A 13,354-nucleotide genomic window follows, 5' to 3' on the forward strand; every position below is an offset into this window, starting at 1 on the left:
CAAGCGAGACGCAAAGAATCTAGCTGCTAGGGGCTTACCAAGTACAAAAGTTTATCACTTTACAGCAGTTGAAATACTGACATCAATATTAAAATAAAAGCAAGTTTTACTTAATAATCAAAAATACAAAAGACTGAATATGCCAGTGGCGGAAATGGAAAATGGCGCCCGCTCAACCCTCCCAGGAGACTAGTAACTGTACGGAGTGACTTAGATCTGCAAAAGGTTGTAAACAAGTTCTTGCCAAGCCAATCCCTTCCTCACCATGGAGCCCAGGGCCGCTGTTTATGAGGGGGCAAACTTCTTCGCTTGTGCTCGAACCCTTTTCTCATATTCCACTCTGTTTTGGCAGTAAATTGTGTAGGCCTCTGCTTGAGCTGGGTCTTGAATATTTGGTTCATTTAGAAGTTCTTGTATTCCTAATAAGATGTTTGATGGTGATGGCTGGCCTCCAGTCCTTGTCTTCCTCCAGGATGGACAGGCACACTGTGCCAGAAGGATACACATTTGGATGAAACAGTGGGGGCTCAAATTTACATTTTGGTGGTGAAGACGGCTAGTCATCTTTGAAAAGCATCCGTAGCTTGAACAAGCCTCCTTCCCACGGAGTCCCCTTCTTTCCAGGGATAGCGCACTCCCAGTTCATCAGGTTCATTGTGCCATCAGGATTCTTTGTTGGGACAGCCACAAAGCCAAAAGGGTGGTCCTTCCTCCAGGTTTTCCTTTCCTGAGGGCGATCCCCGACATATTCAAAGTCCCTGGGTGACCACGCCCGGACCATCGCCCTTTGTCTCGGGACTTCCCTCCGCCTAATACCCTGATTTTTAATTGAAGTATACCTCCTTTTGAACAATGATGAATAAACTCATCCTTAAAGAAATCGCACAGCTTCCTATGGGAATAAGCAAGGGCTATGTTGCAAACTTGTCCACTCCTTGGCTCTTATGTCTAAAGAGTGTCATTTGTCCCCCTGACCCCCAACTGTGTCATTTTGAGTGTCATGTGTGTATGACCTTGTGTTTTCTTAAGTTTAAAAAAGCATTTGAAGAAAGTAAACCAGGAAGTCGTTGGAACATTCTGACCAAGCAGGCTGCACATGCTATAGGAACACAGTTGTGTTTGCCTGACACATTTGCGGGATGTAAGTCATAGATACGATCTGATGATACTCCTGAACAATGAAGAGGAAGGGAAAGAAGGTTTTCTCCATTTGCGTTTTCTTGTTTTGTTTTGTTTCCACATCTCGTTTCTATTATGCAGATCAGCCACTAGATGTCGCCACGTGGCTCCATTTCCACACACTCGAATTTTCAACCTGAGAAGCCACCAGCTTTTGCATTTCTTTAAATGAGGGGTCGGGGTTGGGAGGGCAGGACGCATCAAGGACACCAGAAAGAACCCAGTTCTCTATTAGGTGGTGGTCAGCTCCCGCTCCGCAGCTTGATAAGGGCTGATTTCCAAAGACTTTCGAATCAAAGCTACTCTCCTATGTCTTGAGCCCAAGCCGGTATCTGCCTGGGGTTTATCTCCCCTGTGGTCGGGCTTCCTGCTTCTGCTCAGTGCTGCACACCTTCCCCTTATGCTTTCAGGGTTGTTGGGGTTTGCCTGGTTTTGTTTTCTAGCGTTTACTTTTGTTATTTGGGGATTGCCTCACGCTCAGTGAGCAATAGAGCATTTTAAAGCATTTTAAAGCACTAACTGCTTTTACAGCCACAAGGACAAGGCAGTTCAGTTCGAATTCTACTTTCCTGGAAGATTTCTCCCGACTCACGTTTCTTTCACTGTTTGAGCTGTGACGCGCTTGACAGCTTTTCAAACCTCAGAGTACACAAACGTTGAGTAAAGTTTTCAATGCATGCAATTTGTACACAAGAAGCCACTTTCTTAACGGATCATAGGGACCTCCGCATTAGAAATACTCCCCCTCTCCAAGTCCAGTGCCTGCCCTGACCTCCGCAGTGTATCTCTGTGTCCAGTTGAGTGGTCCTCACTGCTGCCTTGTGGCGCTCACTTCATCGACATGAAGTAAATTTAACACAGCAGGCAATTCTTGGAAACAAAGATTTTAATTACACTCTGGTCCTCGCAGTTATCTTTATTAACAGACACTATATACTGTTGCATCATTTAAATGCTAGCCAATGTGTGTCAACGGATAGAGGCCCCGGGGAAGGTGGGCCTGAGAGATACCAGCAAGTAGGCAAGGCCTTGGGAAGGCTGACAGACACACACTCCCAGTATGACCGAGAGCACAACCGCTGTGACAACATCGGGTGAGTGAGCATTTTCAACTTGATGATATTTTATTCTCCATGACTTATTTAAACTTGATGATATTTTATTCTCGATGACTTATTTAAACTTGATGATATTTTATTCTCGATGACTTATTTAAACTTAACTGAACCAATGACTGAGTAGTACATTCAATTTCAGTCTGGAGGGTGCATTTTATTAAGATTCGGCTAAGGACAGGAGTGGCACACCGCAGCCCACAACCATTTGTGCCTGAATAGCAGTTTCCCAGCCTGAGAAATGCCTTTGATTCTAAGCCTAGATAGCAGCGAAACTGTATCGAGTGGAAGTAATATCTTTACATAAATAAGCATGTTGCTTTGCTTGGGCTCTGAAGAGACTGATTACTAAGCTAAGGTTACTAGTGAAGGTTGGGGTATTTCTTTTTCAAAACTAGTATAACCAGTTTCTCTTGCTGAGAGGAGACAAGATGTTAGCATGAAACTGTGAGGGGCTTCTCTTTGTAGAACTGTTACTACTGTTACTAAGAAAACAACAACAAAAACAACCATAACCACAAAAACCCTAAGCAAACAAAAACCTTTCTAATTGCTCTATGCCTGGGCTGAATCCAAAGTAGTATGTTACCAAAATAAATTCCATGTATTTTAAAGTAGTCTTACTTTTGGCTTCCTGGGGATATTTTAAGCCATGTTCTCTCAGACACAGTGAGTGATTCTGTGTTAGAAACACACAGGCCCAGGCAGTGGGGTGAAGCGTGTTTCATTCATGGCACAGCTACGGCCTGAGTCAGGGTGGGCAGCAGAGAAGTGCTGAGCTCTCTGTAGGATGCAGGGGTGAGATCCAGGCTCCCTGGCAGAGGGGGTGAGGCAATCCTTAAGAACAGGCACAAGAAAGAGTAGAAGTGAGTTCAAATCTAAAAGTCTAGTGTACCTGAGGCAAATCATTAGCCCTATCTTGGCCTCATCTATAAAACGCAGGCAATGCTGTTACTGACCTAACTGCATAAGGGCTGAGCTAAGTACCATTAAAATAGATGTTCTCTACGGTAGCCGTGACTGGACACATGGCTGAGTAGTAGTACTCCATGATGTCTCTGTATCAGGCGAGATCCCGGCTGCCTTTGTATTTCAATCCACACGAATAGAGCTGTGATCAGCAGAACATGTGGATATCAGGTATCTTTGGGGCGCTGATTTCACACCCTTTCAATTTATAGCCACGGATAGAATGACGGATAGAATGACTGTGTTATATGTTTGGAGTCTCCACAGTGTCCTCACAGTGACTGCTGTAGCTCACGTCCCTACCACTTCTTTATAAAGGTTACGTTTATTCCACATCCTCAGAGCTTTTTTCTTATTTTAAAGAATACCTGTTGCAGCTGGGGATCAAGCTGTGATCCCAGCACTCAGAGGCAGAGACCGGCAGATCTCTATGTATCTGGTCTACATAGCGTGACCTGTCCCAAAGCAAAAAGCTGGCCAGATAGCTTTATGACTCAGAGTCCTTGTTCTCTTGCTGAAGCCCTGAGTTCTGTTCCCAGCACCTCCAGAGCAGCTCACACCTGTCTGCAGCTCCAGTCTTAAGGTGTGTGATGCCTCTTTGGGACTCCACCAGCACCAGGCACACACAAGGTGCACATACACACATGCAGTAAAACACGCATACCCATAAAACACAACTAAATAAATCTTTTAAAAATAACAATTCCAACTGGAGTGAGCCAGCAATCCCCTGGCAGGGACCACACACCGTCGGCCTCTTCTATGTTTACAGGAAAGGTCTCTTCAGATCTTTTCCCTGTGTTTACGGATTTCCCCGTGTTTTTGAGGAGTGTTCTGCATCGTAACCTTCTGCCAGACAAATAGCTGACTAATCTTATGCCACTCTGCAGGCTGTGGGAAGCACATTTAGAATAACTTTCCTAATTTTTCTTTACAGGTCATTTTCTTACAACCACCTTCCATATACCTTCAAGTCAACATTACCAAGAAGAGCATTCACGGTCATTGCCAGGATCAGGTAGGACCTATAAACAAAGGTGCATTACACATTTCCTTAGTGAGGAACACTTGTTGCTCTTAGAAACTAGCATTTCCAGAACCCACAAAGCAGCTCACAGCTGTCTGTAACTCTAACTCTAGAACCACTCCTGCCACTGCTGCCGCCCACAGGCACCAGGTACATAAAGGGGTATACACACACACACACACACACACACACACACACACACAGAAGCAAACACTCATCCCCATAAAATAAAGATAAACAAATGTGTTTTTTAAAAGCAACCATTGTAACTGGAGGTGAGATGGCAGTCCCCTGTGAGCTTTGGGAAGCATTTTATCTAACTTCTCTCTTTTCTGTACAGATCCTCTTCTTCATGTAACCACTCCTGTGGTGGCTCTAACTGTAGGCAACCCAAATCAGCATTCAGCAGCAATGTCAACATCAGGTAAGTTCTGTGTTTTCGCATAATAGGTTTGTAGCCATTAATATTTTATCTGAATCCCTAGTAAGATGTATATGCAATGTCTTCTGGGGTCAGTGAACTGACATTAAAAAAACAAATTGAACGGACACATCCATGGTTGTCTCTGGGGATAGGTTCCTGAACTTTGTCCCCGAGGGTTTTTACTAAGCAGAAATTTTTTCTGCAAAAAGAATCAGTCACATTGTACACTGAAGAAACATTTAAAAGATTTAGAAAATCAAAATGAATGAACACAACCGCTGCTCCTTAGGAAGCCTGTATCAAGTGGAGCTTGCAGCACAGTGGAGAAGACATTCGACAATGGTCACTGTGCTGTGTTTGTTAGAATCAGCTAGAGGCTCCTGGTGAAGCGCCAGAGGACAGAGCAAGGAGTCACAGTGGACATGTCAGGCAGGGCTTGGTGGCATTCCCCTCTTAGTGTTTGAGTGAGTTTGTCTCTACTGTGAGGTAGGAATTCATCCTCACACCTTCTGTAACTAAAAGTATCAAAAACGGCTGTACCTAAAACATCAGGCCACCCTTGCTTGAACCGAAACACAGTGAGGTGTTGTTTGGGCCAATGCCTAATTCATAGCTGTGAATGTTCCTCGCCCCAAGTATTACCTAGCTTTCCCCCAGTCGCCTTGCCCCATGCGCATCTTAGCAAAGGTCTGCGAGAGGAGTTCCAGTCCTTATCTCCTCCTCAGACATGTCCTGAGATGTTTTAGATCAGGCTCAAGTTCAGCAGCTGGCCTGAACTTCCTTAAGGTGTATAGAACAAAGGCACTGGCCCATTTAAGCAACAAACTTGACAGAATGCAGGAAACCAACCCACTCAATTCAGGGAAGAATAATTTAGTGCTTGGTAATGTGTGTGGATATAAGTAAAAGGGGTTTTGCTGTCTTTCTTGCAGTGAGGGTGAAAAGTGAAATCTTCATTGAGTAGCACTAGCCCCTGTCCTTAGCATCCCTTTGTCAATATTTCCAAGTGGTTCCCATGCAGGTAGCAAGCATACATGCTCAGTGCTATTACCAATCCGTTGGCCTTCTCTATCCAAAGGCAAGCTTCCTGCTTCACAGAAACTGTCTCCAAAGAGAATTGCCTTCTATTGGTTTTTGTTGAACAGGGTTGCGGTGTATATTTAAACACTGTGTATTTGTTCAAAGAAAATGAGACTTTGTAAGGAGATTTTACTGAATCCTGACCCAAGCCCCACTCTATTTTTCTACCAGTTCTGTGCAGTCAGTATTCCATTTGCAGATGAAAATCAAACCGGGAGTTTGAAATGTTTTGAAAACTTACCTGAAGCCAGTGAGCAGAGACATGGCAGTACAAATCTGAATAATTTCAGTACAGTACCCTCACAATTAACCAGTGTCCTACCACACCCCCCAAATAAACAGTCACTTCATTTTTTTCTTTAATCAGCATGAGATGTGCCTGAGATAACATTCACCATTATTCCTTCTTATGTGTTTGTTCCACCCATAGCGATGTGTACTTATCACCATGGCCTGACTTCAGAACATTTCATTGTTCCAAAAAGCAGTCAGGTTCACTATCAGTCAGTCCCCAGTCCCAGGCCCGCAGCACCACAGTAACTACTAATTTTCTTTCTGATATGAAGAAAACGTACTTTACCCTTTGCAGTGTGCATATGTAGGTTATTGAAAATATGACTTTCCATTCTGAATCTAAACCCTGTGCCACTGATCTTTGTGTCTGTACACTAGGACAACAGCACACTCTAAACACTGCAATTTTTCTTTTTGTTTCTGTTTTTGTTTTGTTGTTTGTTTTTGCCATGAGTTCTGAACTCAGGAAGTTTGAATCTTCAGACTGTATTCTTAAGTACTGTTTTAGCTGTTTGGATCTCTTAATTCCATGGGTATTTCAGGATCAGTTTTCCTATTCTGTTTAAACACTGAACGCATGTGCTCATTTAACGTGGTCAGCATTGATACAATGTATACACTATTCATAATCTCACTGTACAGCGGTGAAAGATGCAGAGACAATTGGGCAGAGTGCCCTTGGTTAGAGTTATTTGCATCTAGGAAATTACACCCCAGCCAATGAGCTCGATGAATATGCCGCGATGGCTTTCTTTCTCACACCCAACCGTATTCCAGGCTTGTGTCCTCCATCCTCTTATGATGTGAATGTCTTCTGCTTTTTTTTACCCATTAGCCGAAGCCTTTAGTGAAGGTTGATTGTCTTCCTTGTGAGTACAGCTATTAAGCTGCCTCTAAACCCGTAAGACAACCCCGTTAACATTTTACTCTTTTGTAACACGGATTACATTTTTTAATCTAAGAGGAACTCTTTGATGTGGCCAGTCACAGTCAAAGAAGTTAAATTAAAAATACAAAGCAAGACTAATACAGCAATCTATCTGAGGTCACCTGGACAATGGATGGTGATGCTGAGGTTTGTAGCTTTACTAGAAAAAAAAAAAACCATATATGGTACAAGGTCACTCTATGTCTTCCTTCCTGGGCTATTCGTTTGGGTGCAGAATTCAAAATCCTTCTGTCAGGCAATGAAAGAGTGTTCCTACTTTGCAAGGAAATGAGAGCAGGCATAATGACAAAGCATATGCTCATTTATTTATGGGTGTATTAGAAGAAAATGTAATCATTTGTGACTGCAAGTCAGATGGACTGGATATTTTTCTGGACCTGCCACAATTGAAGAAACCTGACCAAGTTTCCGGCCGTATTTCTGTTAGGTTTCCCCTGCAGTTCCCAGTCCATGCTCGGTGTTTAGGGGGTATAATGCCTCATATTTACATAAGCATTATTTTCAATGTGCCTTTTATGCAAATAACCCTCCTAATCCTTTTTAAGTACAGGTGCTTGCTACCAAGCTAAACACCCTAAAATGGATACCCAGAATCCACACAGTGTACATAAACAAATAAAGCAAATGTACAATATGTTGGAAGTATAAAGTATATTCACATTTATTTGCTCTTGCCCTCTCTTACATATGAAAAGCCGTTTAGCCTATTCATTGTTACAAGGGCCATCTTTATGTCTTAATTGATCATATATGAGGCAGATAAAGTTATACATGAACCAAATGGCCAGTGGCTTATACGTGCCTTGAATAAACTTCAGGTGTCTCATGACCTCAGTTCTGTGGCAGTGAAGTATTCATAGACAAGACAGCTAGGCAGGGCCATCTCAAAACATAATGGGAAGTTCATGGCTCACTAGTGTAGGCATGCCGTATCTTGAATGCATAATGGAGCTGTCTCAAAGGATCTAAGAACCCTGATAACATGGCCAAAGAGGCTCATTAGAGAAATATGGGGTACAGGGAACTATACATAGCCTATGGGCTTTGAATAACCTGCAACTTACGAGTGGCCTTTATTTTTTTAAGTGCTTAAGATAACAATAAAAGAAAAAAAAGACAACAATGAAAGAACATTCGACAGCAGCATGTGTGTGTTCTGTGAGCTCAGCCTATTCTGTCCATCCGTCCTGACCGGAGCACAGCCATATCCTCTCCTTACACTTTGTTTCCACCCTGTCTGCCTGCTTTTGCACAAGAACAATCTAAACTGACAGGTCTTCTCTAAAGGCAATGTTTGCCAGTGATAAGGACTCTGTAAGGAGGGATGGCTTGTTGGTAAGAGGGCTGCTTATCCAGGACATTCTTGGCACAAGGATGGGTTCCCTCATGAAGCTCTTTATCCACCCCCTCCCTGCATGCTGTTGATAGAGGTTCTCATCCACTGAGCCTGTAATGTAGGATAAAGTCCACACCGTGTGGGGCCTGCCTATCCCTGAAGCCTATCCCTCCTCTTCTCTATCCCTTTCTTCTCTTGAACTATGAAGGAACTATGTGGGCGCCTGTAGTGTCCATAACTTGTAATGGTGTCTTGAATTCTAGAGCATCTGTGATATTATTGATTGTGTACCTAAACCTCCATGCAGTCTAAGTCTGGTGAAATACATTCATGCCGTCTGACTCTGTGTCTCTGCCGTGTGGACATCTGAAGCTGGGGCCAATGGGTGTTGGATGAAATTGGCTTCTGCTGAGTTCTTTCTGATGCACCCAGTTACTCCATGCTTATTCTATCTCTCAACTTCTGTTTTGCACAGATATTAATTTCACATCTCACCCCATGGCCCCTACTGAAGTGACTGCTATGCCTGAACACCCTGTCTCACCACATGGTGGAGGTTTGTTATACTTACATTAGTTGCACTGGAGTCTGTGCTGTGATGCAGATAGGATCAGAACGATGGCCTGATGACTGGAGGGAAACTGACTAACACTGAGAAATGCAAGCTAAGTGGACAGGTTCCTGTTGTGCAGGGGCTCTTGACTTGAAATAACACACAGAAATATCACTGAATCAGAGAAATTACTGTGAATCAAAAACAACAAAACAAAAAGTCTAGGAACATGCCCAAATGATAAATGTGACCATAAAATGGGGAGTGGGGTGAAAAATAAAGGGAGCCAGGAGTGAGCCCGAAGGCCATAAAGAGTCTGGAGAAAACCAAATGAGCTCACCTGAGCTGACCCTGCTCCCCTACAGACCTCAAATGATTACTAGTGGGGCCTCCATGCCATTAATCATAAAAGGAAGCCAGTCACATTTTCCCCACAGTGTTTCTCCACAGATTACTTAGAGGTAGGTAAGAGAGCAGGCCCAGTGGCAGACAGCTTCCAGTGCCTGCAAAACGATAGCCTGTACGCCAGTTGGGTGTTGAGATAAGGGGTGGGCCTGTAGTACATTCGCTTGAGCGATCTCTCTCCCTCCTTTCCCACCTCTCCCCCTTGTCTAGTTTTATAGAAGGAAGAACACACTACACATTTACAGTAGAGCCTGAGAAAGACTCAGCATGGCTGCAGGATCCTAAGTGAGATGGCTCTCCTGAGCTGAATGGAAGCAATGACTTTCAAAAGCCAAGGGAGAAAAATAAGGCCAAGTGTGTAGCACTAATTATTTCACTCATGTCTGTGATTAACAGTCTCAACCTCAGTATGAAGACAACACGTCAATGTCAACTGGGACACAGTTAGATCCTATGTGGACACACAGTGCTACATGACATAAGTTCTTTAAATGACAGCTGCCTAGGGGACAGGCACTGTTCATTCTTATACATTAGTTAATAGAGTCTAACAACAACTCAGACACATAAAAGTTATAATTCTTATTTTCTCTGAGAAAACAAACAAACAAACAAACAAACCAAAACCCGTAAAGCACAGAGAAGTTGAGCAATGTGCTTAAGGACTTACATAAGTAGAAGGCATCCCATGATTTAAGAACTTACATAAGTGGGAGGAATCCCCTAATTCAACCCAAGGCCAACATGCTCAGCACCAAAGAAAGAAAAGACAAGCTTTGATGAACCTTTAGTTTTTGGATATATTTTGCCACCTTCCAGAATTCTCAGTCCTGGAGAGTAGCAAAATGCATTCGACATCTTGGCTGTATGATACCGTGTCATATGAAACAATTATTCCAGGGGAGAGTCCGTGCAGTGAGAGGCATGGAGATGACATCACATCCACAGCTGTAAATACAAAGCAAAGGTGCCTTTAAGACGTGACACATGGCTGTGACTACCAAAGCCTGTCACCAGCACTGAACTCTCTCCAGCTAGGCTCACCCTCCCGATAGCCTCATCAAAGAGTTCCACCACCAAGAAGCAAGTGTTCAGTCACTGAACCAACACATGAAGGGCTGCTCACTCCCCCCCCCAAAAAAAAATGAACAAGAAAAACAAATCCTTTTGTCACTGGACAGTCAAGTCAGTGTGTTCTTCCCTGAGAAGGCCATTGCCCCATCCCCAACATTCCTCAATTGCCTATAGTTCTCTCAGAACAAACATAGTGTCAGCATCATATGGCCTGAACAAGTTATATTTAGGAATATATACATATATACATAGATACATATGTGCATGCAATAACAGTTAGTTGGGGTTTTGGGGTTTTTTTTTTTTAGTTTTTTTTTTTTTTTTTTTTTTTTTTTAAGTAACAAGACCATAAATTTGAAGGCAGTGGGGAGGGGTCCATGGGAGATTTGAGAGAAAAGAAAGGGAAGGGAGAAATGTAATTAAATTACAATCTCAAAAGGAAAGGACAAAGCAGGGGGAGGAAGGGGGGGAATCTGGGAAAGGGGATAACATTTGAAATGTAAATAAAGAAAATATCCAAAAAAAAAAAAAAAAAGAAAGAAAAAGAAAAAGAAAAAGAAAAAAAGAAAAAGAAAAGACAAAACCCTGTACTACCAAAAGGTTTTTGTTTTGTTTTGTTTCATTTTGTTTTGTTTTGTTTTGTTTTGTTGCAAAGGCATACCCCACTAATTCTGACTTACTTTGAAAACTTGATTTTTCAGGAATGATGGTACCAATTCGACATAATTTTCCTGCACTAGGTATGTTGGTATGTGTTGATGAAATGTCAACCATCACACTTTTAAGTTGTAGGGTTTCAGTGTCAAATATGTAATCATTGACAAAGGTTCATGTTTAAAAGAGGATATATGTCATTGACATTAGTAACAAAAGCAACTGTTCCTGATATTGAAGGAAAAAATTCTTTAACCTTGGACAGAGGATATGAATAACTTGATCGCTTTTTCCTAAATTATATTTTTGTAATTTTTAAAATCAACTATAAACACCTGAGAAAAGTCTCTTCATTTATTAAAAAACAAACAAACAAAGAATGGAGTCTTCCTTTTTCCACTAATTAGTTGGTATAATATCAAAAAATACGGAGAGGCCATTCCTGTCTCAGCCCTGATTCACCTTCAGCCACATCTTTAAAACCTCCACTATGACTAGTATCGTGCCTGCTGCCCTTGAAGCTGCTGAGTGCTTCACTGTGCGCTATGTCATTACCCTGCAACTTTCAACTCTGCCGTACTACTTGACCAGTGTTCACATTTCATTTGGGAGAAAAACGGACTGTAGAATTTCACCACAATCTCACTAGAAACATCTGATTGATGGAAAAGGCTGCATAACACAAGTGGGTAGGGACACTACGCCTTTAAAAGGTACTTTCGCTCTTAAAGTCAGTAATCTGTATTAAGGACGTAATTTGCCAGATGAACGTGCGGTTTCATTTGCATGTCTAGCCCGCAGTCTGTTTACTTCACTGATCTGCACTATAAATATACTGTAAAAATGGGAATTCCCTCCAACTTACTTATTTTAAATCACTTTATTCCCAATACGCCATAGCTTGCCTAAGTATTCGTCATTGTATCAGCGAGTGTACAGGAAATGTGCCGTAACACGTGAAAAGTTCAGAAAACAGTGTTTTTAACTGTTGTTGACTGTGTAGCTCAGCATCAGTAGACTGAATTTACTCATTTGTAAGCTGTTTGTGTATCTTCTCTTCCAAACCTGTGATTCTATGATCCATTTCATACCCTTTGATCCATTAAAATGTTGTTTTCTCTAGTAATGTTAAAATCACCAAGGAGTTTGTGGTGTTTCCCCACCAATGAAAAATACCAACAGACTCTTGTCTGTGATTATGCCTGCAAACATTGAACTTTGGCATCAGAACTTTGAGATCCTGGTCAGAAGTTAGCTCACTGTGTGACTCAGAAAGTTCCAGAATCCCACAAGGTTACTGTCAAAATCCAACATTTTTGAAGATTAAATGTACACAAAATTATGAAATATTAATGCATTTTTCTATAAACAGGTAAGAGTATATTTTTCACCCTGTTCGTTTTTTCAAATGACACAGTTCATTTTACATTTTCTTTGCTTTTTGTCTCCCATAGTGATGATACTCATAATTTTGGGCGTGATGGCTGGGATTATTGGCACTATCCTTCTTATCTCTTACTTTATCAGCCGAATGACAAAGGTAAGAGTTAAGTGTTCCATCTCAAGTACCAGTGTGAACCAGCTTGGGTGGCGTACTCCTCTGCCTATAACTGAACACATAGAGAAAGTGAATCTTATAAAACTCCACCCTCTTAAACTGGACACAGAAAGACGAGGAATCCTCCACTGAACTGTTTTGCATTTGCCAAATTTAAGATGACTCTTGCGTATAAATTTATTCTCCATGCCTCCAATGTAAGGTTCCACAAAGTTCTTGCCTAATATGGTTTAGTATATTTTGATGGCTAGAGATGAGCCAGTCAGATTTCTACTTTAATTTGTGTAAAAAATATTTAAGGCAATATGTCATACTTAAGATACATTTAAAAGTTTTACTTATTTCATTTTTAAGATATATTTTGTGTGCATGTGCACATGTGTGTGTTTGCGTGAGTTTGTGTGTCTGTGTGCATGACTTTATATGTGTGTTTGTATGAGTTATGCATGTATTTCAAGAATTTGTGCATGTATTTGCATGAGTATGTGTGTGTGTGTGTGTGTGTGTGTGTTTGTGTGTGTGTGTGTGTATGAGTTTATGTGTACCATGTTTATGCAGTTGCCTCCAGAGGCCACAAGTCATATGTTCCCCTGGAACTGGTTGTAAGCAGCCCAGTATGGGTGCTGGAAACTGCATCTTAGCCCTTTGATCCTTTGCAAGACCACTGAACAGTCCTCCCAGACCACTGAACAGTCCTCCCAGACCACTGAACAGTCCTCCCAGACCACTGAACAGTC

At 42.0% G+C, this 13,354-nt stretch overlaps 1 protein-coding gene and 1 pseudogene across 1 annotated transcript in view; one reads left to right on the plus strand and one right to left on the minus strand.

Annotated features, from left to right (window-relative positions):
- Nucleotides 1-88: 88 nt before the first annotated feature.
- On the minus strand, nucleotides 89-2,016 carry LOC110337771 (annotated as a pseudogene).
- A 219-nt stretch (nucleotides 2,017-2,235) lies between these two features.
- The window catches only part of Gypa (glycophorin A (MNS blood group)), a 15,449-nt gene continuing 4,330 nt past the window's right edge, over nucleotides 2,236-13,354 (plus strand). Inside the window, exons 1-6 of the mRNA XM_021219948.2 lie at nucleotides 2,236-2,273; nucleotides 4,201-4,281; nucleotides 4,631-4,714; nucleotides 8,849-8,929; nucleotides 11,107-11,145; nucleotides 12,514-12,599. Coding sequence (XP_021075607.1) covers nucleotides 2,240-2,273; nucleotides 4,201-4,281; nucleotides 4,631-4,714; nucleotides 8,849-8,929; nucleotides 11,107-11,145; nucleotides 12,514-12,599 — 405 coding nt within the window. The 5' untranslated portion in view covers nucleotides 2,236-2,239. The remainder of the gene's footprint in view (nucleotides 2,274-4,200; nucleotides 4,282-4,630; nucleotides 4,715-8,848; nucleotides 8,930-11,106; nucleotides 11,146-12,513; nucleotides 12,600-13,354) is intronic.

This window comes from Mus pahari, chromosome 20, assembly GCF_900095145.1.
Source record: "Mus pahari chromosome 20, PAHARI_EIJ_v1.1, whole genome shotgun sequence".
Lineage (NCBI taxonomy): Eukaryota > Metazoa > Chordata > Mammalia > Rodentia > Muridae > Mus > Mus pahari.